Raw genomic sequence first — 26,292 nt, 5'->3', positions numbered from 1 at the left:
GAGTCTCTTCACTCAGTGCCTGGCATTTGCTCAATGGCAGCTGACACTTTAGCTGTCACTCTCTCATTAAGAACTGAAAGAAAAGTTCCTGAAAGGGGAAGGAACAACCACCCATCCTCATGGGGAAAAAAAAAAAAAAGACCTGCTTTCCTCTCCCTCAGCAGCCAATACCCACTCCAAGCCAGCAGAATTGGGCGCCCCAGCTCTGAATTCCTGGGCTCCACCGAGCCACCATTCCTGGCCACCAAATGGCAGCTACCCCTTGGAGGCAACAAGACCACAGTCTACAAGGACAAAGACACATGGTGACTCACCCTTGAATCCCTGGGAGGTTGATGATAGAGCAGGATTCGAACCCTGCCCTAGGCTTGGCCACAGAGTACAAGCGGAGGATATTGCTCCCAATACTCTGAGTTGTGGACTCTGAGGTCCAGCTGCCCATGGAGTATAGAGCCCTGGCTATGGGTGGGCTGGCCACCCTGCCACTGTGGGGCTGCTCAGAGCTGGGCTCTTGGCTCACAGCGGAAGGAGGAGCCATACAGCGCTGTTGGAGGGATGATTTTCAGTCTCTCAGCATTTCTGGCCCTAGGACTCAGGGTTGTATGAGTCAGACTAGGGCAGGGAAGGCGGGGATGAGTTGGGGGGGGGTGTTGTTTGGTTGTCAAAACCCTAAACCAGGCTGTTCCAAAACTCCCCACCCCAAAGCACACAGAAAACCAACACTTCATCCATCCCTCTGCACTGGTCTCTGATGAGGAGGCCGTGACTTTCCTCAGGCGCTGGGCCCTGCTCCAGGCCCCAGGGCCACCCTGCTATAAATAGCCCCTAGGGTTTCATCTGCTCTGGATCCACAGCCACTCTTGAAGGAAGCCACCACAGCTGCTTCGAACAACTGGAAGCCACAACTTAGCCAAAGCTTACTGTGCAGCCAAGATCAGGGCCAGGCACAACCAAAGAGCTGAAGGAAGACAATGGACCATTTGAGCCAGGACTGGGAAAGGAACTGGAAGCCTCTGAAGGCACAGAGCAAAGGATGCAGAGGACCCAGAGACCAGGCTCCCAGTCTAGTTCCCCACCACCCTCTGGCCAAGGTTATTAACACTCCACATTCCTAACTCCCGCCTGGACGATAAATACTTGGCCCAAACAGAGTCTGGCCCTGCTGCCTCCAAAGGTGATAAGAAAGGTTCAAGCAGTCTCTGCAACAGAGTGGCTAATGTAGAGAAGCAAAGAAGAGACTGCCCTGGGCAGGGGATAGGGACCAAACAGCTGGACTGTCAGCCCCTGATGAATCACAGGGCTGGGCTGCCCTCCTACCAACAGGGCTTCCTGTTTTCTGCAAGGTTTGGGGACACATGACCCTTCGCCAGCAGAAAGCAGGCTTTCACGGAGACTAGGGGTGCATGGTGAGTACAGGAGAACAGTAAAGGGGCAGCCAGGAGCAAACACACCCCTCCTGGTGACTGCCTATGAGACAGCAGCCTAAGCTGAGGCCTCGAGTCAGCTCTGTGCCCCTCCCATGGCGGACATCCCCTCAGTGCTTAAACACTCCCTGAGGCTTCGTTCTAGGCTCTGGGCTCAAAAGGAGGAGAAGTGGAGAAGCCCTCTTTCTGTAACTATCAATCCACGTGCTGATAGGCACAGTGGCTTAGCACAACAACAGAGGGCTCAGAAATCTCTTACCTGCCTCACTAGGAGTCCCTGGGGAAGGTTTATTTTAAAAAGGAAAATAAATTCTCTGCCTGCCTGTAATCCCATTCTTTTCCCCTCTAGGGAATCTCAAAACTCTTAACTTCCTACTAACTCCTCCCAAGACCAATAATAGAACTTTTGATCCAACTCCCTGAGCACCAAACAGAAGTCTCCCTTATCCTCATCTCCCAAACATGTCTCTCCTTCGCAGTAAGGCCTCCGTGAAAGAGGATTCCACAGCCTCCCCAAAAACAACATCCTTCCTCACTGTCAGGATGTTCCCCCTCATATCTAACCCTCATCCTTCCTGCTGTGGGCACCAACTCTCTTTTTGCCTTGGTTCTCCCTGCAGGCAGGAGCCAACCATAACTCAGACATTCCTGGGTAGCTCAGGTCTGAAGCCTGGGGCTGCCTTCCTTTCAGGTCCATGGAGCAAACAAAACACCTCTGGACAGAGGAAAAGAAAAAAATTGTTTCCTGAACCTAGGTCCCCAGGGTCCCAGCTGAGAGGTGGGTCTGCCAGTGAATACCAGGGGTCGGGCCAGGCAGCCAGAGCCCAGCCCTTCATTCCTGCATCTCCTGGGGTTGAGGGCCCCCACACAGGCCCCTGCAGCCACACCCCTTCCTCCCCCCCTTCCTGCCCACCACTTGGATTTTTCCAAAACAAAGTGCGACACAGCACACGGCCACAGCTTCCACCAAACACCAGCTCCATCAGAGGAAACTGCCTGCACAGGCCACAGCAGGAAACACCTCCCAAACAAGGCTAGTAGTCCCCTGGGCAGGTCTCTCCATCCCCCTGCCCAGAACACACTGGAGCCCCAGGCAACCAGGGAACCAGTACTGCAGCTCTGGGTCACCCAACCTGCCACACATGTGTGGAAGGCTGGCAGTGGGGTTTCCACTCTTTGGGAGCAGCAGGCCCATCTGGAATCTCCTCTCCTGCTTGCCCTCTTTCTACTCCTTTAGAAAGACTCATTTTCCCCTCCTCCCTCCCACCTCCAGACCAGGCACCACCCTGACGCACCCTGACACACAGCCAGTTGCAGACTCCCTAATCCCACACCAAGTTGTTTATTCCTGAAAACTAAAATAAGATGCCATCAGTCACAATTAAGGGGCCACCTCTTTCTTCCCTAAGACCAAGGTCAAACATGCCCTTAGGGTCAAAAGCTCTTCTATATGTCTAACCTTCCTCCTGGCTTGGCTCTAGTTTATAGACCCATATGGCCCAGGGTTGGGAATGAGGAGTCATAAATCCTGGGACATAACTTCTAAACACAGCCAGAACATCAACTGAAAGTAATGATTCAGGGGCTACCACTTCAGCCCCTGGCTAAGGGTTAAGAGGCCTGCAGGACACGTAACAGAGACACTCAAGGGTTATCTCAAGCTTCTGTTTCCCTGTCTATACCATGGAGCCACAGCATCTGCCACACACCCAGTCACAAAGGCATACAATTTCCCAGCCTAGCTCCCAGTCCCTAAAAAGAAATAATGGTAATAATACACGCTAGCATTTACTAAGCACCCATCGAAGCCAGGAATGCCTCGAGCTAGTTCACCCTTTGCAATAACACCCACAAAACTAAATTCTCAAAAGCATCCTGAACCTTTTCCTCAGTGTACCAGTGAACAGGAATCCTCACGTACCTCCCTCCACGGTGCTTTCCCCCAACCTAGGAGTCTTTATGACCCCTAGATAGCTCCACTCCTTATTGCTGGGTCTATGGCGTCCCAGGATGGTATAGCAGTGTCGGTGGGCCACCCTCAGGAGCTTCTGCAGCTCAGCCCCTCCCTGTGAGGCCCTCCCTACCAGAAGCCAGGCAGCTGTCAGATGATAGGGCCTCGTGCCATCAACAGCTCCCCTTGTGCCAACCGCCAAAACCACTCCCTGTTCCTCTCCAGGCCTGCAGTGGACGGAGGGGCCAGCATGGGGCAAAGGGCAGAAAAGACCTGAGGAAGGTGAAGGGTGTTCTGTGGGGTCTGCTACCCACAACAGAGATCAGGGGATCCTATGCCCTAGCCTGAGTTCCTTCAGAATAAGAAACGTGTGCTTTGACTCCCCTTGTAAAACTGAGGACAAAATGAGCCAGGACTAGACAACACCTCTTGCAGAGTCCTGAATCAGAAGCAGAAAAAGCCACACAGCGCTCCTGTCTCCAAGGAAGCAACCCCAACAATGTCTCCAGGACCTAGGAACACCTTAAAAGCCCAGGACTCCTTCACCTCAGCCGTCTTTCCCTCACTACCTCCAAGCCTGCCCTCCACCAAGCCTGGCTCTCAGATCTGCCTCTCTGCTCCTCCCTACCCAGCACTGCCACGGCATTGCATCGTGATGATGACCAGGGCCAAGCCTGAGCCCAGCAAGTGACTTCGTGGACCTTCCCTGTTCCCAGAACTGTGGCCAAGCCAGCCAGGCCTCCTCCAAGAGAGGTACGAAGAAAGGCATAGTCACAAGTCAGGTCTGAGGGCAGCCCCCTCCTGCTCATTCTCCTTTGGAGCTAGTCTTGATCCCTGCCCTCCTCATACTCACGCCCTCCTCCAGGCTTTTCGGAGAGCTTCCACCCCGGCAGTCTCCTTCCCCCTGTAGGCAGAGAAGAGACTGTCAGAGAGAGGGCAAGATGAACAGTGAAAGTCCTACCTGCCAGCGTCACGGTGGAGGGTAAAAGGGTAGCAGAAGGTCCAGGCAGGGAAACTTGTTACTTAAACATGTTTGTCTAGTCAAAGGTCTATCAGACAAATGGAAGCCTCTCCTTTGGGCTACCCCGTGGGACACCTGTTACCCCATTTGAAGATGAGAAGCTGAGGAACTAACAGGCTCTCCCTCACCTGAAGTCTCGCAGGTAGAGCCTTTACCTCCAGCCCTTCCCATAAGACACCTCTTCTAGCCTCAGTTTCCCCACCTCAGATTGCCACCCTGCCCCCTCAAGCCCCTATTCTTCTCATTCTCTTCTTCCAGCCTGAAGGAAACCCTCTGCTCATATAGTCCAAAAGGTTGGAAGTCTGCCCAGCTTTCTCGTATCCTGCTTCTCCCCTGCCTTCTCTGTGCGAGTGTGCCAAGTGTGTGTGAATGTGCGTATGTGTCTGTGTGTGCAGGTGTACAAGTATGTTGGTTACCTTTGCAAACAGTGAGTCACTTTTCCTAAAGCAGACAGGCCTGCCCCCTCCCTACCCTCTCAAACAAGTTTGGCCTTTGAGATAAGGTCTCTCACTAACCAGGGACTTGTCAAACAGACTAGGCTAGCCAGCAAGACCCCAGGGTCCGCCTGCCTCTACCTCCCCAGCACCATTGTTCCAAGCATGTGCCACCACACTGGGCTTTTTTTTTTCCCCAGGTGGTTTCTGGGGACTGGGGTCAGATGCCCATGCTTGCACAGGCACTCTCCATGACTGAGGGTTACCCCAGTCCTCCCTCTTTTTTGTTTTGACTTGTTTAGTTTTGAAAGTGGTCTCACTAGAGTTCAAGCTGACCTAAAGCTCAGGACAACCTTCCTGCTTCACCTTTCTGGATGCTAGGTTTACACATTTGTAGAAATATTTAGCACCTTTCCTCAAGCTCCAACCCTTCTCCCATCTCCAAATCCACCTCCCATCAACCTCCTCCCAGCAGCAGCTTCTTCACGTTGCCTCCGTTGTTACTCACCACGTCTACTACATTCTTGGGTATGCTCTCTGTGGTGATGGGCTAGGGACAAAGAGAAAATAGTGTGAGCTTCACAGAGATAGTGGCACAGCCACCTGCTAGGCTGGTGGTCAGGGTGCTAAAAAGAACACAAGCCCAAGCTTCAAGCCATCACTTGGCTAGTCCCAAGCTGGGAAGCAGCATTTGCAAAATGAAACACAATCTTATTAACAGTAGAGCCATCCAGTCCCACCTGACCAAGGGCCATGCAAGCCTCAGACCCCTCAGACGGGGACAACAGGAGAAAGCACTCCTGCTCCAGCTAGTCAGGGCTTTCACCTCCACTGTGTCTATCCAGGGCAAGAACCAAGAGAGGCAGGGACCATCACAGCCTGTCAGCCCCAGCAAACAGACCTAAGTTACAATAAGAGCAGCCCAAGAGCATGAGTTCCTGGGGTCAGAGCCTGCCAAATACTGGCCAAGTCCCACTCTCCAGTGACTTGCTGGACCTACTCTTGGTACCTATGGTACACAGAGAGAGACAGAGACAGACAGACAGACAGACAGTCAGACAGAGAACACTCCTACATTCATCCCATACCATGTCTTCTTCTTCTTCTCCTCCTCCTTGGTAGGCTCCCTCTTCTCGGAAGCTCTGATTATACCCCATGTGGTACCCCCTTCGCCTCCCCATCCGTGCCTTCCTAAGGAATGGTCTAACCTGGCCCTATACACTGTGTTCTTCCAACGACAAGTCAATTTGGTTTTTAAGATTTGTTTTTATTCTTTTGATTATGTGCATGCGTGTATATCTGTATGTGGATTTGTTCCCTGGAGTACAGTCACCCATACAGGCCAGTAGCATCAGATCTCTGGCACTGGATTTACAGGCGGCTGTAAGCCATTCTACAGGAGTGCTGGGAACTGAACTCAGGTCTCCTGCATGCACAGTACATAGTCTTTTAACTGCTAAGCCATCTCTCCAGCCCTGATTTTGGATTCTTGGTCTATCTTCATCCCAAGTAATCACAGTAACATTTCGATCAACTCAGTGGAAACTCCCTCATGCCAGGAACCAGAGGGACCAGAAGTGGGCCATCAATAAACATGCATGGATGGACCATCCCAGCCATCCTCCCTCTGCCCCAGTCAACACAAGGGCTTCATCTTAAAAGTGTCTACAAGAGTGAATGATGAGGAATAGGAGTTTCCTTTTCCTAGGCCAAGCTCACCTGGCCACACACACCATTCCTAGAGCTCTATTTGCAACTCCAAGAGGGGACTGTGACCACCTGAAAAGCTACTGGCACTGAGTGTCCCACCAACCTAAAACCTCTGAGTCATCACAGGCTGCAGGAACTAGAAGTGTGTGTTTCCAACAGGGTCCTGGCTGGCTTTAAGAGCAGACAGCCCAGCCCACACCACGACTCTGCTCTTCACTAGCAGGCTGACCATAAGCAGGTTGCCTGTGCTTGACGCCCACCTGCATGGCTGCCTGAGGGAATGCATGTTGAGCAAATGGAATAAAGATCCCCTACAAGGAGGGCCTGGCTCTAAGCACAGGCTAGCCCTTACTGCTTAACCTCTCACCTCAGGGTTAACATAAGGTCCAACCCACCCCACCCTACTCAGACCCCTGACCAGTCTTCTCTGAGCCATTAAGATTTAGTAGAGAACTACAGGCCTCAACAAAGGGAAATAAATTCACCCTTCCTGCCAGGGATCGTCTGAGTGCTGTCCCCTCTGCCCCCACCCCTTTCTTTCCCTTGCCAGCTGGAGGCCAGCCACAGGCAAGGCTCACCAGCAGTCAGATGCCTTCAACACACTGTCCCACATGTCTCCTGAGGAGCTAAAAATTTCCAAACACCCAAACTGGCCTCCAGAGTTCATAACCCCAGCCCAGCAAGCATGCACCCCCTCGACCACAGTTCTCTAGGACTAACCACTAGCAGTCTTAAGAAGGGCAAGGACTGGACCCAAGCAGGCAGAGTCAGCTAAGGCTGCCCAAAGCGCACGGTGGCACAGTGGGGAAGCTCCCAGGAACTCCCAGGGGCAGCTGGGGACTCAGAAGTACCAGCCTCAGAGAACTGCCCTGATTACACCTCAAATGCAAGCCTCCATGCACACAGGCAGACAGACAGATGGGTGAACGCACACATACACACACATACAGACACGTACAAGCACGTGTGTGTACACACACACACACACTAACCCTCTCTGGCTGAATTTTAGTCTTAGGGGGGAAAAGGTGGTTTGTTGGTTTGTTGGTCTGTTGGTTTTTTTAATGTATGTATATGCACCCAAGTGGTACATTTGTGTGCAAGTTCCTGTGGAGGTCAAGGAGGGTGTCAGATCACCTAGAACTGAAGATACTGGTCACCTAGTGGGTGCTAGGAACTGAACCCAGGTCCTCTGCAAGAGTAGCAAGTGTTCTTAATTGTTGAGCCATCTCTCCACTCCTTGCTCTTTCTTCTTAGAACACCCAGCTCCCCAACACTCTCTATTTTATATTTACTAACATCCTTTAGAGCCTGCCTCTCCCTGAAATATGAGCTATGCCCATGCTGAGCAGAGCACAGTGTCCAGCACACTGTGGGCCCTTAGAAAACACCTGTGGCATGAACAGTCTCCTTGCTCTCTTTCCTGATACCCCACCATGCTCAGCATTGATTGAGCAGCAACCCAGGTCCTCTGGACATATAAAAGCCTTTACCTTCATCTTTGTTCAGTTTTAGGTCAGGACCTTTCTACACCACATGCAGACATACACACACGCACACTACATTCTCAAGAAAACTGCTAGAGGGCTTTGAAGCGTCACCTCCTCCTGCCCCCTGCTCCACAGACAGGAGCTGAGGTGCGGATGGAAGACCTGCCAATATCTTCAATAAAATGCAAGGGAGGCCCAACCTGCCCGAGGACTGCCGAGCCCAACCCCACATTCAGTTCACTGCCCCTCTCCTGGGGTCAGCTGGCATCTCAAGGTTAGCTGCGGAAGGCTGATACACATGGAGTCTAAACAAGGACAATGCTGGCCTCACACAGGATCCCTAACTTCTGCCAGCCCGGGACTAGAAATTGAAGTTACACCCCCTCCCCCAGGACAAACACACACCTGTCTTGCATTTTGCACGGTATATCTGTCCATTCCTCCTCACATATTGCACCTTAGCTGCCTCCACTGTCCCCCTGCATTGCCAGCCATGATCTAGAGGCACCTTTTCCCAAGGCTGAAGCAAGAACGACAGCTTGACACACAACAGACTGGGGACCAGGCTCTGCTGCTTTCGTTCCAGCCCTCAAAGCATCCTGGGAAGTGAGTGTTAACTCATCTCACAGATGAGACAAGTGAACAGCGGAGGACTGCAATGCCCAGAAGTAGAGAGAGCTGGCATCTGAACTGTGCCCCTCACAGGCTCTCTCAGTCCCTGTCTCTCATTCTGTTTGTGTGTGTATGGGTGTGCACTCACTTGAGTCCATGTATGTGGAGGCCAGAGATTAACATCATGTCTTCCCCTATCACCCTCCACCTTATTCTGAGATGGGTCTCAATGAACATAGGACTCACTGATTTGGCTACGTTGGCTGGCCAGCAAGCCCCAGGGCTCCTTCTGTCAGCACACAGTGCTGGAAATACAGGCAAGTGCCACTGTGCCTGTTTGGCATGATTGAACTGGGATGGCATGATTTGGCTGGGATTGAACTCAGGTCTCTTTGCTTGCACAGCAAGCAAGCCCTCTGCCTACTGAGACATCTTCTTGGCCCCATTCAGCAGTGAATGGTGCTTCTGGAGCCCTAAAGGCTGGCTACAGCAGACCTCACCTAAGGTCACCAGTAGGAACAGACTGCTTCCCTGCACTTCCCTAGGAAGCTGGGGAAATGGGCTGCAGTGGGAGAGAGTACTATCAGAGAGCAGAGAACTTCCTGAATTTGCTGTGAACCACGGGGTGGGTAAGGAAGCTGCATATCCTTTCTTCAGTGTTTCCCCCAAAACAGACACGCATGCCCTCTCCCTCTCTCTGCACATGCTACCCCTCCCTGCTGCCTCGGCAGGCCCTGGAAGACTGGGTGGCTGGGACACCTGCCTGGGAATCATGCGGTAGAGTGAATTGGTGGCCTGCACAGAGGCTAGGTTGAGGGAGGGAAAAAAAATGTAACTGTGGGCTGTTCAGAGGAAGGAACTGCTGGGCTTGGGGATGCCCCGGCCTGAGCCCAGGGCTCAGGGGCAAGAGGGAGGAGGGTGCAGAATGCAGACTCAGCCTCCAGAGGAACATTCTGTCCAGAACTCCTCAAACCCTCAGCTCTAGCCTGCCAGAACTCTCTGCCCTTGTCCCAAGGGAAGTCTGGAATCTGGGAAGTCTGGGAGCCAAAAAGACCCCGTGACATCACATCTACTACCACGCTGATGGTCTGTGAGGTCACCCAGCACTACCTATCTTGGAAGGGGAAGGGCCTGGGAGCCAGAGGGCAACCCAGAAGGGGCTGGAATTGCTCAGACCCAGGACACACAGAGAAGGCTATTCTGGGCTCATTTCTTCCAAAAATAGAGCCATAAGTAGATATGGGGCTGGGTACAGGGAGGCAGGGGACAGGGTGTGGTATTTGGGGACATTTAGCAGAATAGAGTATGGCAATGGGGATCTGGGCTGCACACTGGAGGCATGGTTTCCTTCTATCTCCATGAGGGCATCTTCTCAACAGAGATAATAACAACAGCAACTCACAGGCAGCAAGAGTAGCAGAGAAAGCCAGGGGCTCCCATTTGAAAAGCCTGCTTTTGGTCAACTGCCCACCTCCTGAGCTATCATCCCACTTCATGGTCACAAGGGTCAGAGGCATTTGGCTCCTCTTCTGGAAGTTTCCAGGAAGGTGCTCCATTCTGTGTGAACCCAGGCCAGCCCCCAAACCTGTGCCCCTGCTATGCTCCACCACAAAGCAACAAGAGACAATAGAATGGGCACAGGAACAGCTGACATTGAAGCAGGACACTGGGCAGGCAGGAGGCCCAGGTGGCAAGGACGCTGACCTAAATGTTCAGGTTAGGTTGCTGTCAAGGCCACGGCCTCTCACAGACACACTCGACCATCAAGGGAAAAGAACAGGCTCTTGGTGATTAAGTGGAAAGCTATGCCTGACTTCCGCACCCCCAGAGAAGCACCAAGCAAGTCTGTTCCTGTTCTCAACCCCTCCTCCAAGCTAACCCTGAGGGGCCCAGCACTATAACGCAGGCTGAGTCTGAGACACCCAGGACAGTCTCACCAGCTCCAGCTCAGGGACAGGCTAGAATACCGATCATTCCCTCTGAGCACATCTCCCCTCCCACAGCAGGCCAGGTCTTCCATAAGACCGTGCCTTCTCTACATCCTTGAGCTAGTCTGGCCCAGAACCCCTAAAGCCCCTGCTGGATGTCTATCCCAGTCCCTTCCACCTGCCGTCCCATCCCATGGTCACCTCTTCCAGCCAAGCCACCCCAGCTGCCAATAGATTCCCACTCTAAAACCCTGCTTTGGGTCAACTGCCTGCTCAAGGACCCATAATGACCCTTAGTGCTTAGCACTCAAGGTCCTGTTCTCCACCCAGGCTGAGAACTCCTCTTAGCCTGGCCCCTCCCTCTCTAGCCCAGAGTCAAAAGCTGGCCTTCTTCCCCAGACTTCCCGTTCCTCCATTCCCACCTCCATCTTATAGCACTCCCTTCCTGCCACCCAGGGCCACCAGGTTGGTGTCCAGACCCAGGTAATACACAAGGTCGCAAGGTCTCTTCTTCCCCCAGCAAGAGCAGGCTGGCCAACATTTACACCATATTTGCTTGCCTGCTTCTGCAATTTGTTCCAAGGTATGTGTTCTAGTCCTACCACCTTCTGGAGCCCTCCCTATTTCTTGCTCTAAACCAGCCCTGCCACAGGAAACAGGCTTTCTAAGGCATAGCACAAGTGGGTTCACTTATTCCCCTGAAACCCAGGGTTCTTCCTAGTGAGAGCCTAGAGTCGGGCACCGGTACAGTCTATGGTATAGTTTCCCGCTGCCTTGTCTTCTGACCTGTATACATTGGTCAGGCAGCCCAAGCCAGGCTTATGCTTCCCCCCTCCCCGGGTACAGCTCTACCCCAAATATCAGGTTGCTGAGGGCATGATCCTACACCCTACTGAGTCTCTCTCAGTGATGGTCAAAGAGAGGCTTTGATCTCTGGCTCTGGGGATCATGATTCTTACTTGCCTTGGAAAAAGACAGGATCTTAGTGAACCTGAAGAGGTGCATAGGCCATTAGCTGGCACCCTATACCCAGTAGGTGTCAGTGACTCCTGAGGGTTTCCAGCAACAGACAAGAGCTCCTCGTCCCGGAGACAGCCCGGATGGGCCATGTTTGATGTTTGAAACCTCTTCCTGGATCCCAAACCAACTTGCCCCATGACCATCTCCACCTCCTAACTGCTGCTTTGGGGAGAAACAGAAAACAAGTGTAAGCATTCCAAGTATGGCCTCTTGAACTTAGTCCTTCTGAACCATGAAACCTTCTGTTGCACTTGAATCTGGCTGTATGAACCTCTCTTCCTGTTGGGGTCTTCTGGAAGCTGAGGCCCACAGGCTCCCTCCCTTTGGAAGTCAGCCTCAGTCCAAGCTTGCCTCCTGGAATGTCCTCCTTCTTGTTTAGCTTCCTTAGGGATACAGATTTTAGTATGTTTATCCTATATTATATGTCTAGTATCCACTCATGAGTGAACATATACCCTGTGTGTCTTTCTGCTTTTGGGATACCTCACTCAAGATGATCCTTTCTAGTTCCCACCATTTACCTGCAAAGTTCACGATTTTCTTGTTTGTTTTTGTTTTTTGTTTTTTTTTTAATCGCTGAGTAATATTCCATTGTATAGATGTACCACAATTTATGTATCCATTCGTCAACTGAGGGGCATCTGGGCTGTTTCCAGCTTCTGGCTATGACGAATAAAGCTGCTACAAACATGGTTGAGCAGATGTCCTTGTTGTATAATTGAGCGTCTTTTGGATATATGCCTGGGAGTGGTATAGCTGGATCTTGAGGTAGCACTATAATTCCTAATTGTCTGAGAAAGCGCCAGATTGATTTCCAAAGTGGTTGTATAAATTTACACTCCCACCAGCAGTGGAGGAAGGGTTCCCCTTTCTCCACATCCTCTCCAGCATGTGTTGTCACTTGAGTTATTCATCTTGGCCATTCTGATGGGTATAAGGTGAAATCTCAGGGTCGTTTTGATTTGCATTTCCCTGATGACTAAGGACGCCGAACATTTCTTTAAGTGTTTCTCTGCCATTCTATATTCCTCTATTGAGAATTCTCTGCTTAGCTCTGTACCCCATTTTTTAATTGGATTACTTGATTTGTTGCTGTTTAAATTCTTGAGTTCTTTATAAATACTGGATATTAACCCTCTGTCAAATATAAGGTTGCTGAAGATCCTTTCCCAATCTGTAGGCAGTCATTTTGTTTTGTTGACAGTGTTACTTGCTTTAGAGATGCTCAATCTTCATTCAGAAAGGCAAAGAGGATGGACATCGAAGGAGGGAGAAAACAGGGAACAGGACAGGAGCCTACCACAGAGGGCCTCTGAAAGGCTCTACCCCTCAGGGTATCGAGGCAAATGCTTAGACTCATAGCCAAACTTTGGGCAGAGTGTAGGGTATCTTATGAAAGAAGTGGGAGATAGTAAGACCCGGAGAGAACAGGAGCTCCACAAGGACAGCAACAGATCCAAAAAGTCTGGGCACAGGGGTCTTTTCTGAAACTGATACTCCAGCCAAGGATCACTCAAGGAGATGGCCGGGAACTCCTGCAAAGAGGTAGCCTATGGCAGTTCAGTATCCAAGTGGGTTCCATAGTAATGGGGACAGGGACTGTCTCTGACATGAACTGATTGGCCTGCTCTTTGATCACCTCTCCCTGAGGGAGGAGCAGCCTTGCCAGGCCACAGAAGAAGACAATGCAGCCACTCCTGATGAGACCTGATAGACTAGGATCAGAGGGAAGGGGAGGAGGACCTCCCCCATCAGTGGACTGGGAGAAGGACATGGGTGGGGAAGAGGGAGGGTGGGATTGGGAGGTACAGGGGGAATACAAAGTATAATCAATAAACATAAATTAAAAATAAAAATAAAAAAATTAAGAAAAAAAATTTTTAAAAAATCTTGAGATCTGTTACTGTTTAAGACCTGGAAACTCCAGCATAAAAGAACACTATTTTCAGGGCAGTGGTGGTACACACCTTTAATTCCAGCACTCAGGAGGCACAGGCAGGTGGATCTCTGAGTTCAAGTGAGCTCCAGGACAGCCAAGGCTACGCACAGGAGCTCTGTCTCAAAAACAAACAAACAAACAACAACAAAGACAAAAATCAACATTACTGGGCTGGAAGTGTGGGTTGGCTGTGGTTACCAAAGTAAGCTGACTTAGAAAAGAACTGTGCATATAGGCACAGTGGCTGTCACAGACACTGGGCACAGCGTTGATGCAATTAGGAAATGGTTGAGCACATGCTAGATCCTCTCTCAGCACCCCAGCCCACTGGCCAACAGAGACATTAGGGACCATGAGAAACCCAAATTGTGTACCTGGGTAGCCCTAAGAAAGCAGACTGGGATACCCTTCTAATGGGTGCTCAACCTGCTACTAGCAGCTTGTGCCTACAAGCAAGGCAGCTAGCCTTCCTGAGCCCTGATCTAACCACTGTAAGTGGCTCCACCTGCCTCTCCAGGATGCCCAGGTGCCCGGTGACAAGCCTCCCAACTGCCCTGAGCCATGGAAAAGGCTTTGAAAACCACAGGCACTGTGCAAGTGACAGTGGCATTTGTCACTGTTAGTGGCCGGGAGGATAGCTCTAGGGTAGGCTGATGAATGCAAAGCTCACTCTCACTCCGATCCATCTTGGGGCCTGGAGTCAGTTCCTCACTGGCCACACTGAGGTAAGACACAGGATCGCCTTCCTGCATCTACATCCAAATCTACATGAAGTGTGAGCATTTCACTGTTGCTGTGGCAGTGATCCCTCCCCCTTGGGGCAGTCCCAAAACTTTAACGGATGCCTAAATGACAGCTAGAATAAAACCCTATACATATGTGGAGAACTGTCTCCTTACATACAGGAAGCAGCTCATGGCTTCCCTTAGCCCTGCCTGATTGGCCAGCTTTGAAATTTCTTGGATAGTGGGGATATTATTCAGTAGAATAACAATGACTTGAATCCAACATTATGATACCATTATATGACTTGAATCCAACATTATGATAGCCCATCTGACAGCAGAAGCTGCTGCTGACTCACAGGCAAACAGCACCTCCAGCATGTACTCACTGGGCATGAGTGGACAGATACTGCTGGATTTCAACACACCACTCAAAAGTGGCACACGATTTAAAGCGGATGAATTGTTTATTTCTGTAATTTTCCACTAAGGGTTTTTGGACCTCGGTTGACATCAGGTAACTGAGACCCAGGAAAGTAAAACCTCAGATTGGGAGCGAGGAGAATGCCATGTTATTACTGCAGGTGAAACCATGTGCCCTTAAGGACTCCAACTCCTCTACTCCCCAACTCTTGTCCCAACCTGACCTCCAGGTCAATCTATAGGACATTCCAAACCCCCACTGTGAGGCTGGTGATGGCAGGGGAGGCTGTGTCTCTCATTACCCAGGCGTCCCAGGGTACTACCCCTTGTGACAACCGAGCATCAGATGCCACGATGACCATCCCACTCAGGTCTCTCGGGGCCAGTTCTCAAGTACAGAGCACCTGGCATGAGGTACCTTAGGGGGCAATCCATTCAGCTATCATCATTGGGAAATTCCTCAAACTCTCTTTCAGGGCCTGAGAACAGCTACTTCAGCTCTTTGCAAGGATGGAGAGTGTCTATGGCAAGCATCCTAACTCCAACCTCCCCCCTTGAACCCCACAGGAGGGGGCAAACCCTGGTCTCTTCTACCCAATCCCTTGAGCAACATCTGTTGAGTAAGACGAAAACACGAGTTAAAGATTAAACCACTCGGCCCTAGCTGGCCTGGGCACAAGCTGGAAAATATGTTTGGCCAGCAAGGCCTGAAGCTGGTTAGAAAATCCGGGCCTGAATCAGGGGAAGGGTGGTCAGGATTCGTCCAAGGTCAGTAAGAAAGCTAGGGGAAGCAGAACCAAACCAAGGCCAGAACATGCTGTGGACAGACAGATGGAACGGAAACACCAAGTTGGGAAACAGAGGAACAGATCAGGCCAGACAGCAGCCTACAGAGTCTGAAAGGCTGGCAGTGGAGGGAAAAGGAAGGAAAATCCTGAACCCACCCTTTCCTCCTTAGGAGCCTTCTCAAAGCACCTGCCTCACCCACTGGAGGAAGCAGGTGCTGAGTGCTCTGTGGGGAGCCAAACTTTTTTCTTGTTTCTCCTGAACCACTTTCCCGCTGGCAGGGCAGCATAGGGCCTCCCACTCAATGCAGCGGCCTTCCCCAGACCCCCATGTGTGGAACTCACCACAGACAGGGGAAACAGAGGACCACCACAGTAACCAACCATCCCACCCCCAGCTATCACAATCCTAAACTGTGCCTAGTGCGTTTGTATGAACGGCTACTGAGCACAAGGAAGAGAGAAGTCCCAGGTCCTGGAACTCACATGGGGAAATGGGTAGAACCCCCTTCAGCAGGATAAAGATAAATAAGCAAGGTGTAGTGTATGGGAGAGGTCAAAAGCACGACAGACCAAGGGAAGAGGAGAGGGGGGGGTGAGATTCCTGTGGGAAGGGAAATGCTGGCTTGTGAGGAGAGGAAGGACCTTGCAGGTGTGACTATGGGAAGCACTGGAGGCAGAGGGAACCGAAGGTAAGGTATCCCTGAAGTATCATGGTGTCTGACATGTTTAAGGATCAGCAAGATGAAGGCTGGGTAGCTAAAACAGAGTGAAGAGAAAAGTGATAAGCTGGGAGAGGACAGCTTCGGTGGAAGAACCTTAGGTTTTGCTCCAGTGAGGCGGCAGATGTCACGTGGTATTGGAATACACACACACACACACACACGTATGGATTAGTCTCATGTTTTGACAGGTTCATGAACTGGGTACGACTACTAGCCGCCATTCTAGAGAAGGGCAACTTAAGAGAGAGAGGGGTTCAGCGACGTGTTCATGGTCACTCGGTTGGCACCAAGAAGTTGGGAAACAGTGTAGGGGAGGAATAAAGATCTGGGAGTGGGTTGCTGGAACCCAGAGGAGGGAGTGGAGCTCGTTTACTACTAGGGAAGTGGGTTCTGTGATCCATCCCCACCGCCTGGCCCCAACCTTACCAGGAGATGCCCTATCCAAACTCCTGCAAGGCTACTACCACTGGGCAAGCAGGCACAACACAGAAACAGGAAGATGTCCTACCTGGCACACATGCCTTTCAAAGGCAGGCAATTCTTCCAGCTCATAACCGCAGGCCTCCAGCTGGAGCACCATCCTGTGCCCTTCTGTCCTGACCTTGGACCTTGTCTCTGTAAACAAGGCTCACGAGCCAGATGCTGGCCTCTACCTCATGGTCCCTAAGTCCTGGACCCTCAGCCTTCCTGGCCAGCCAAGGACATTCTGTTCTTAGCCCTAAGGTAGCTTAGTACCGATGACAAGAGTCACCTGTACTCTCTCTCCACCACCCTCCTCCAGTACATGGTATGTCTCTGTGATCACGACCTCTGGAGAGGTTTCTAGTCAGACCTCTCCGGCCCCAATCACAGCCCCACCCCTACCCTGCTGTTGCTACAGGGCTCTTTGAAAATAATACTCCCCACCTGGAGGGCCCAGTGGGGCAGCTGAAGTCCAGGAGAGACTTGTCCTAGGGAGCCAGGCCTCCATAGCTGGCCTGAGTGAGCAGCAGTGACATGGCTTCGAAGTGGCCAGGAGTCTAAGAGCCCAAGTGTATCAATGGTAAACCCAAGATACAGAGAGAAAGAGACAAGGCTACAATCACAGGCAAGTTAGGTTTGGAACAAAAGAAAACGACACGATCTGGTTGTGTCCCATGTCTAGGCTGAGCAAGTGACCTCACTTTTGTGAAAAATGCCAACAACCAGACTCAGACTCTCCCCCAACAATGGCCCCACCATAGGTGTTCCCCACCAGCCCCAGAAGATCCCCCCTGCATGGAGCCCCTCTGTACATTCCTACTCTGTCTCTGTCTCTGTCTATCTATCTCTCTGTGTCTTTCTGTTACTCTCTGTCTTTCTGTCTCTGTCTCTCTCTCTCTCTCTCTCTCTCTCTCTCTCTCTCTCACACACACACACACACACACAGACACACACAAATAGAGCCCTTCTGCAGTCCTTGGACCTGCCCTGCCCCCAGAAGGCAGTGAAGTGGGACCTGGAAAGGCTAAGGAAGCAGGAAACCTGGCCAACACTCATCAGCCCAGCTGGAATCAGTCTGCCACGGGCCAGCTCCACAGTCCACAACTCACAGAGGTCCTGCCCCTGTCCGAACTGTTCTGGAAACCTGACAGGGAAGAAGGGGATGAGGGCCATAAAAGCAGAAAAACAGAGTCATGGGGACATAGCAGAGCTGAGGAGAGGAGCAGAGGCCACCACCTCACAGATGGACTCTGGGAAACGCCATCTATCCCTCTGCCTCCAGCTGAAGGGTACAAGATCTACAGTCAGGAGGGTGGAAGGAGGTAATGTGGTACACCCTCCAGGCTCTAGAACAACAGTAACCTAGCCAGGCCTGGGGACATGCGAGATGGCCTTTTATGGGTTTTCCCAAGCACCTCAAATCTCCAGACACACAGAGCAGGCCCTGCATCATGTCAGGAGGGACCTCATGACTCATATCCTCCCACCAGCCCAGCCCAAAGCCCTCAACCCTCTCCACCCCACCAACCCAGCTCTTAACATTCAGGAGAGACTGGAAACAAGAAGGGAAGACCACTCACCACCAGTTCATGGCTGGATGGAGGAACACAAGGGGCAGCCACCTGTGAGAGAGGAAGAGAAAGTCCATGTTAGCATCTGTCCCAGCAGCCCCTGGGCCTCCTGAGCCCACTCTTACCCCATCCCCAAGGGGACAGACTGCTCAGGGCCACAGGGAGGGCTCTCCAGAAGGCCACCACAAAAACTTAGACCAGACGACAAACATGAAATGTCCCTCAGAGGTCAAATCTTGTAAAACCTAACACACCTCCTATAGGTCAGCAAAGCAGCATTTATAACCTGGATCCTGAAATACCATAAAGCTACCTTTTCCTGCCCTCTCCCCCCCCCCTCTCTCTCCTGGTTTCTCTACAGTGTAGAAAGAGGGACTTAAAATATTTGAAAAATATGATTTAGACCCATAGGAAAGGAGAATCCTATTCCCCACTCTTCTCCCCACAGCCAGTGGCTCATGATAACTCAGAGCTGGAGGAGGCTCCCACAGACTAGGAATGGCCAGATCTTCCAGGGACAGCATAGAGCACTTGGGGAGAGGGTGACCACTACCGAGAAGGGACCTGTCATTATCAGTTCATCAGCATCCTTCTCTGGGCCATGGCAATGTGGACCTCTAGAGGAGGGAGAGAGGAAGGAGGGCTTAAAGGCCACACCACCCTGACAATTACCAGGGCACGTGCCAGAGGCCAGCGCATTCCTTTCTCCAGCCAACACATTTTTCTTGGATCTCAGTACTCCACCTTGGCTCTGATTCCTCCTCACCCAAGCACCAGGCCAGAGGTCCACAGAAAGGCGGAGGGTGGCTGCACAGGCAGCTGCCTCTCTGGATGGTAAGCAGCCCCATCCTACAGGCCATGCCAACATTTACTGAGCTGGTACCACCTGGCAGGCGTGTTACTATATAAAGCGCTTTGCCTTTTTAACAACCAGAAAGACAGATTCTAGTGTTACCTCCCCAGGGACGGTGTGGAGGCACAGACAGGGTAAGCAATTTACCCAAGGTCACACGGCAAATGTGAGGCTAGTAACTTGAACTCAGGCGACCTGGGTCCCAAGATTTGGTACAAAGAGGTCTGTTGACTCATGGTCCTCCCTGTAGGAGAATTGAGGGGTGGGTGCAGAAAGAGCCCAAAGCCTAGTTCCTGATTTACATGAGCATAGAGCTCAGGGTTAATTTTTTAGAAGAGGTACTTGGGGAGACAAGGCCCAGAGTGGAAGCAAAGACAGGGTGGAGGAGAAAGAAGGTCTCCAGAGCTGCCTCTGGCCATCCTGATCAACAGCCCAGGCGCAGCCACAGGTTACACAGTCCCAAGCCAACCATGGGCGCTGTGAAGATTCAAAACACAGGCCAGGCTCTCAGAGGCTCCCTCCCAACTCATCTGATCCTCACAGGGTCTGGGTACAATTACTGGGCCACATCCTGGCTGGGCTCCTCAGCAGACCGACAGTCGTGGCCTATAGAGAGAGCTATAGGAGGCCTCCTATAGAGGCCTATAGGAGGTCAGGGCTGCCTCCACTTCCTAAATCCAAACTGGCCTCCACTACATAAAACGGGCAGCGGCTTTGGGATGCGTAAAAGGGTCTCTCTCCCAGGCCTGTCCTAAATTGGTCCCTTTCCTTGTCCTTCACCCTAACTCCCAAGGTAGATGTACCACTAAGAACCAGCACCTAAGGTGGTACAGTCATGCCCACCACCACTACCCTGCAATGCCGTATCTCAGGGGCCTTTCCACCAGGAGCCAATAACTGACTGGGCCATGGCTGCTGGCCCACGGACTTATGTGTCTCAGGGCTTCTGGTCTCATTCTTGCTCCTTTTTTTTTTTCCTGAGGCACAGAAATGTTTCCTTAAAAGGCCATCTGTCTCTCCTCTCCAGCACCCTGGCCTCCAGCCACCCTCTCAGGAGCCCAGAATGTGCCAGGAGAACCAGAGGCCCTGCCACTCTGTGGTCTGTGCTCAACAGCCCCACACTCATGACAGCAGCCATGGCTGACTCCATCTGCTGTAGGGAACTCAGGTAACCCTGGGCTGTCTTCAAGGGCTCTGATGACAGCCCTGCTGTGACCTCACCTCCACGGCAAGGCACCTGGGATTCCAGGGCTGAGACACAACACAGGTGGTTAGCTTCAGGTGAGTTACCAACCCCACCCCCTCCCGGAAGCCCCTCTGTAATTGGTCAGAATCAGCCTAATCTAATGCTCCATGTCTCCAGATGAAGGCCAAAAGACTAGGAGTCACAGTAGCAGCAACCACCACCACACTCACTCTCCAGCAGCCATGGCTCGGTTGGTGCGGTGTGAAAGCTCACCCAGGGCTTACGAGGACCCGGGCTCCCTAATTACTTAGCAGATGGGCAAGTGAGGCCACAGCTGGGCTGAAGCAATATCCTGCACTACCTCATATCCACCCTGCTCTTCACAAAGAGCAAGGACCCCATTACACCTGCCAGTACCTCCTTTCGTTGCCTCACCACCCTGTAAGGGGAAGAGCCTGGGCCCCAGTTGGATGGCACTCCTGTCCCCAAAGCCACACTAAAAACCTAAGTTCTCAGCCTTGCTTACATAAAGCTCCAATTCCTAAATAGGCCAGGTCCTGTAGAAGAGTCCCCAAGAAGCTGTACAGGAAGCCTCCTACTCCCCACTAGAACCTCATCAGTCTGAGGTCCAGCATTCACAGAATCCTAGATAGAAACACTATCTTGGGTTTCCTTCCTAACACTTGCTGGGTCTGTGTTTTTTCTTGTTTTCTTTGGTGGTTGTGGTGACTATTTTTTTGATCCAGGGTCTTACTATATAGACAACGCAATCCTGGAACCCTTTATTTCCTGCCTCAGTATCCCCAGTGATGGAGTATACGTGGCTTAAGGGGCCCCTCCCACCACCTTTTTCTAATAGAAATAATTAGGATTGTGTGTGTGTGTGTGTGTGTGTGTGTGTGTGTGTATGTGTGTGTGTGTGTGTGTGTGTGTGTGTGTGTGTGTGTCAGGCATATGATGAAGATCAGAGGACAACTTCCATGAGTCAATTTTCTCCTTCCATCATGTGAGTCCTGGAGACAGAACTCTGGGTTTTGGAGCAAAGAGTCCTCACCCTCTGAGCCGTCTCACTGCCCCTTGCCTCCCTTTTTACTGTAGCAAAATATGCATAACATAAAAAGTTCCGTCCTTGGGGCTACAGACACAGCTCAGGGGTAGAACTCTTGACTGGAATATACAAGACACTGAATTCAGTACCCAGTATCATAAAAGTAATTTAAAGCAATAATAATTTTTAAATAAAAAAGTATCACTTAAGCATTTCTAAGTATACAAATTGTTGGAATTGAGTATATCCACAGTGACATACTAGCCACTACCTACGTCCAGAACTTTTTCATCATCTGACACACCATACCCACTGAATAATGAGTCCTTTCTTCCCCTTCCCACCCCATAATAGCTCAACTTCTGCCTCTGAGAATGTGCCTACCCCAGAGATCTCTGCGATCTGATGATAGATACTTGGGATAGGGGTGGGGGAGTTTGACCACCATTCCCACCTCTCAACTCCCTTTTCAAGGCGGATCCCAGGAAGCAAGTCTTCTGTCCCCCTAAGGCAGGAACAAAATCCCTCTAAGGCCACACGAACTCTCCTTCCACGACCCTGTATCTTAGTGCTGGCCCCAGAACTTCTGACTCTTCCCTTGTCCCTCCTCAGGACCCAGGACCCTCATCATTACAGAGGGAGGAATGTTGCACAGAGAGGCCAAGGAGAATACGCACAAAAGCCTTCCCGGGTTTGCCGCCCAGACTGTGAGCAAATGGAACAATGCAAAGGAGTCTCACACAAACCCCAAAGAACGGGCTTTGGAGGGACTTCCACACAGTCCTGGAGAGAAGTGTATCCCCTCTCTCCCTTACTACTCACCCTGTCTACTTCGTCATCTGTGTCCTTCATCAGATCCTTCCTGGTACACCACACACCCTGCCTCCTACGTCTGCTGGGCCACAAAAGCAAATTAGTGGTACCCGAAGCAAGGTCATGGGAATTTCAGTTTGACACCCAGTTCATCAGAAGCACAAAGACACCCTGGAGTTTGGGACTGGCATCTACAGGACGGTCCTGGGAAGCAAGTACCCAACCTATGGGGTATGTCACTGTGTCTGGTGCAATATTGAGCTACACTGGGTTGGAGGCCAGCTGCAGGTGTCACCACTGCAGAACTGTTTGCTGCTGGAGAGGGGACCCACATGCACATCCTGTGAAGCCACAGAAAGTCATGTGATGTCCGGGGTGACAGAAACCAGGACATTTGTTTTTTTTTTTTTTTACTGACAGACATATTCATGAATGACCAACCACATGCTTGCCTTTTTGTGTCTGGCTGATTCCACTTCATGTTATAGCTGAATAAAATCCCCCAAACTGGCATTTGAAAATCCAAACCAGTCCCAGTGACGGGGGCTTTAAAGAGGTGACTGTGTGAGTCAACCGAGGGGAATCCTGATTCAGTACAGCCCATTGTCCTCACAGGAAGAAATCAAGACACAGACCCAGGAGGGAGAACCCATGAGGACACAAGGTGAAGGCAGCGTCCATGGACCAAGGAGCCAGGTCATAGGAGATGACTGCTATGCTGACCCCGATTGCAGAACCCAACCTGGAAGCTACGAGAGCCAATGGCGTGACCCCGACTCCACATTTCTATGATCCACTGAGGTTCAAGGTGAAAGCTGTCCCACTGTGTGCCACACCACCCTGAATGGATCCATCCACGTGACAGACACATGGCTCACTTCCAAAGAAGCGTTAATGGTGACTCACACCCCTGTCCAACATGTCCAGGTACCCACATTAATGACACCATGGTACATAAAACAGAGGGACAGTGGGGTTCATAAAGTACCTTTTTGTGTCGCTGAGTTGGGCACTTTACAGCCATTCATATTTTCACTTCCAGATCAGTTTTTAAAGTAAAGAAGGCTCATGGCAGTCAAGCTACTTTCCCCCAAATCAAACATCTGGCAGCAGTAGCAGGCCAGCAACGGCCAGGAGGGCTGCCTAGGTTTCTGCAGATCAAGCTCTAGTCTAACATGTGGTCCCTCTCGCCCTCCCACCCCACTCCCAGCAAGGTGGGCATCAGTACATTATCTCCCAGGGTCTCGGGCCACTTCCCAAAAAACCACTGCCTGCTTCAGCCAGCCTCAAACACCTCCATTTCCTGCCTGTTTTCTGCCCCCACAGCTGGGTGAGGCGCACACTGAGGCAAGTATGCTGGGGTTGCAGGGCACTGAGAGACTGTCGGCATCCCAAGGGGGGGTAGTGAACAGGGCACAGAGGAGGTGTCGGTGCTGCCTTTCTGCTGTGTGTCGCACTCCCACGTGGGTCCCCTGGCCTGCTCCACCCCTCACATCCCTACTCCCACAGAAGTGAAGCATGGAGGCCATTCCCAGTGTGCAGCTGGCCTGATGCTCGCTTCAGAATTGATGTTTGTTTTGAAATGGAAAATAGGGAAAGGGTATTTAGAAGGGGCACTAAAATGTGTGAGAGATGTGGATGTGGGGATGTGTGGCATGTCAAAAGAACTACCACGTCTCCCCTTCAGCTGGAACCCAGGCTGGGTGAAGGGAAGACTGATGAAGGGACTGATGAGTTGGGTTATAAAAGGGGAGGAGCCTGTATGGCACTCTTTCCATGCTTGACCATGGGCAACTATGAATGGCCAGGAAAAGAGATCAGACTTTTGGCTGCTGACACTGAGTAGCCATTGAAGGTTCTTCATTGAAGAGGAAAGACCATCAGAAGCTTTGCTCTAGGCAGAGAACTCCTGGATCAAGGACAGAAAGAATGGAAGAGTAGAAAACTTAATGAAAGCATGGAGGTTCAGAAATCACACCAGGGACAACCAAGAAAAGAAAAGGGGAAGAAAAAGAGGAGCCTAAAGCCTAGGACCAAGGAACCACTGGGTACCCCAAAATCTAGAGGACCACAAAAACACTCTAGCCCAGTGCCTACAGGCTAGCCTCTCCTCCTTACACTCCCAAGTAGAGTCACCATCTACCACTCTGTGGTGGACAGAGAACCTTTGTACCAAAAGATAGCCAGCATCTAAGCTCTGGTCACCAAGTGTCACTACATGGTGGCCACAGAAAAATCAACTGTCCATGCCTATATATATAAAGAAACAACCAAATGGCACCTCATCTATGGGTTCATACCATCAATGCCCTGGGGCAATCAAAGGCCCCTGGGAAGCACCCTGTTTTGTTCTAGAAGCCCAGGTATCCCTCGAGTCTTGTAGGTGTCCAAAAGATACCAAGATTATGGGTTGAGGCCCAGAGGAAGAACAAGGCTGCTTGAAGAATGCCAGCTGGGCTCAAAGTCACTAGCCTCCTGGGATGAGCTTCAGGCTCTAGGCAGGAAATGTCCTGGGGGAGGGAGTGGCCCCTGTCCTGGCTCCATGGCCTTTGGGCCTGTGCAAACCCTGCAGGGCACCGTTCCTCTCTAGCTCCTAGCCAACTGCATGGTTCTTTCCTTCCCTTATATAGAATTCAACTATGACCAGGAAAGAAAGTGTTCAGAGCTCCTTCTTGCCAGGAGGTAAGAAAAAGCCTGTTCCTAGGGACACCTCAAGCCAGAAGGATGGCCCTGCCCTGGATCTCTCTGCTCCAGTGATGACAGAGACTTGGAGGGGCCTGCCCTTCCTATAAACACAACCCAGACTGGGCTCAGGACTTGGGGAAGACAGGACCCAGGACCATCTCAGATCACTGGTTCAGAACACTGTCCCCAAGACCCTAAGAACCCCAGCATTACCCCACTATGTCCCCAAGTTCCTCCTCTAGCTTGGATCCTCTTCTGGGGCGCCTGTCATTGTCTGTCTGGCCCATAGCCAGGTCTTACACGGTTGTCAATGGGCTATTCGGGCAGGGAAATTGCTGTCCTGGCAGACCCCTCCACATCCCCACATTCAGGAGTGGCTCTCACAGCCCACCTGTCAAACAACCTGCCTGTAGGAGAATGAGATGATTGAGAGCCTATGGAATTAAGGATTCCAAGCAGCACTCAGATATCAGGTCCCCAACCAGCTAAGGAGTAAGGGTAAAGGTGGGGAGAGCAGACACGGCTATGATCCAAGTGGGCCACATCACTGAAGCTGATTGTCTTCAGAGCCAGACTGGAAGACAGCACACAATGACAACTGGAATGAGCAGCATATAGCAGTGGTTCTCAACCTTCCTAGCATTGCGACCTTTTAATTTACATTATAAGTTATAATGTAAATATCTGAGATACAACCTCAAAGTGGGTTGTGACCTACAGGTTGAGAACCACTGTCCTCTAGGCTCTGTGGGCATCATAGTGATTCTACCCAAGACCCCAAGGACCCAACACAATAGCCTTGCTTGCTGATCTCCACTGATGGGGAATCTGAGAAAGAAACAAGGTTACCCACCGGGATGCCCTTGGGAGCAATAGAATCTGAGCTCCCAGTACCTACTGAGCACAGGCCTGGAGATGAGGTACATAAGAGCAAAAGTCAAGCAATGGCCAGGAAGCACGGTCGGATGTGGAAAAGGGGCACAACCATAGACACCAGCCATTGTCTCAGTTCTGCCCACTAACCCTCCTCTGGGTCACTCCACCTGGATCAAGCCAAAATCTGTGCAGCCTAACCCCCCCCCCCGCTTTTCCTCACTCCCCCAAGCCTGGCAGTCCCTCTCCCAGGCCACCATTGCAGTGCTCTGAGTCAAACACATGGTGGCATTAACCCTTCCGGGACCTCCTCTCTTGCCCCTGGTCTTTTCTTTTTTTTTTTTTTTTTTTCAAGGCAGGGTTTCTCTCTGTGTAGCCCTGACAACCCTGAAATTCACTCTATAGACCAGGCTGGCCTTAAACTCACAGAGATCATCCTGCCTCTGACTCCTAAGGTGCTGGGATTAAAAGCATGTGCCGCCACACCTAGCTCCTTGGTCTCTTCTTGGCAACCAGGAAGACATTTCTAAAATCTACCCTAGCCATGTAATTTTCAGCTTAACGGCCTTACCATCCTTGAATGAGAGGATCCAGTCTAAACGTCATAATACAAC

At 51.3% G+C, this 26,292-nt stretch overlaps 1 protein-coding gene across 8 annotated transcripts in view; it reads right to left on the bottom strand.

Annotated features, from left to right (window-relative positions):
• The window catches only part of Tns1 (tensin 1), a 209,133-nt gene that overhangs the window by 87,095 nt on the left and 95,746 nt on the right, over positions 1 to 26,292 (bottom strand). For all 8 annotated transcript variants that reach the window (XM_055616887.1, XM_055616888.1, XM_055616889.1 and 5 more), the window contains 3 exons: positions 18,230 to 18,271; positions 5,339 to 5,380; positions 4,229 to 4,279 (listed from right to left, as the gene is read on the bottom strand). In XM_055616887.1, the coding sequence (XP_055472862.1) occupies positions 4,229 to 4,279; positions 5,339 to 5,380; positions 18,230 to 18,271 (135 nt within the window). The remainder of the gene's footprint in view (positions 1 to 4,228; positions 4,280 to 5,338; positions 5,381 to 18,229; positions 18,272 to 26,292) is intronic.

Source organism: Psammomys obesus, unplaced genomic scaffold (genome assembly GCF_907164565.1).
Source record: "Psammomys obesus unplaced genomic scaffold, mPsaObe1.curated_primary_1811, whole genome shotgun sequence".
NCBI lineage: Eukaryota > Metazoa > Chordata > Mammalia > Rodentia > Muridae > Psammomys > Psammomys obesus.
The sequence above is the reverse complement of the archived record's forward strand: the minus strand, read 5'-3'. Positions and strand labels throughout refer to the sequence as shown.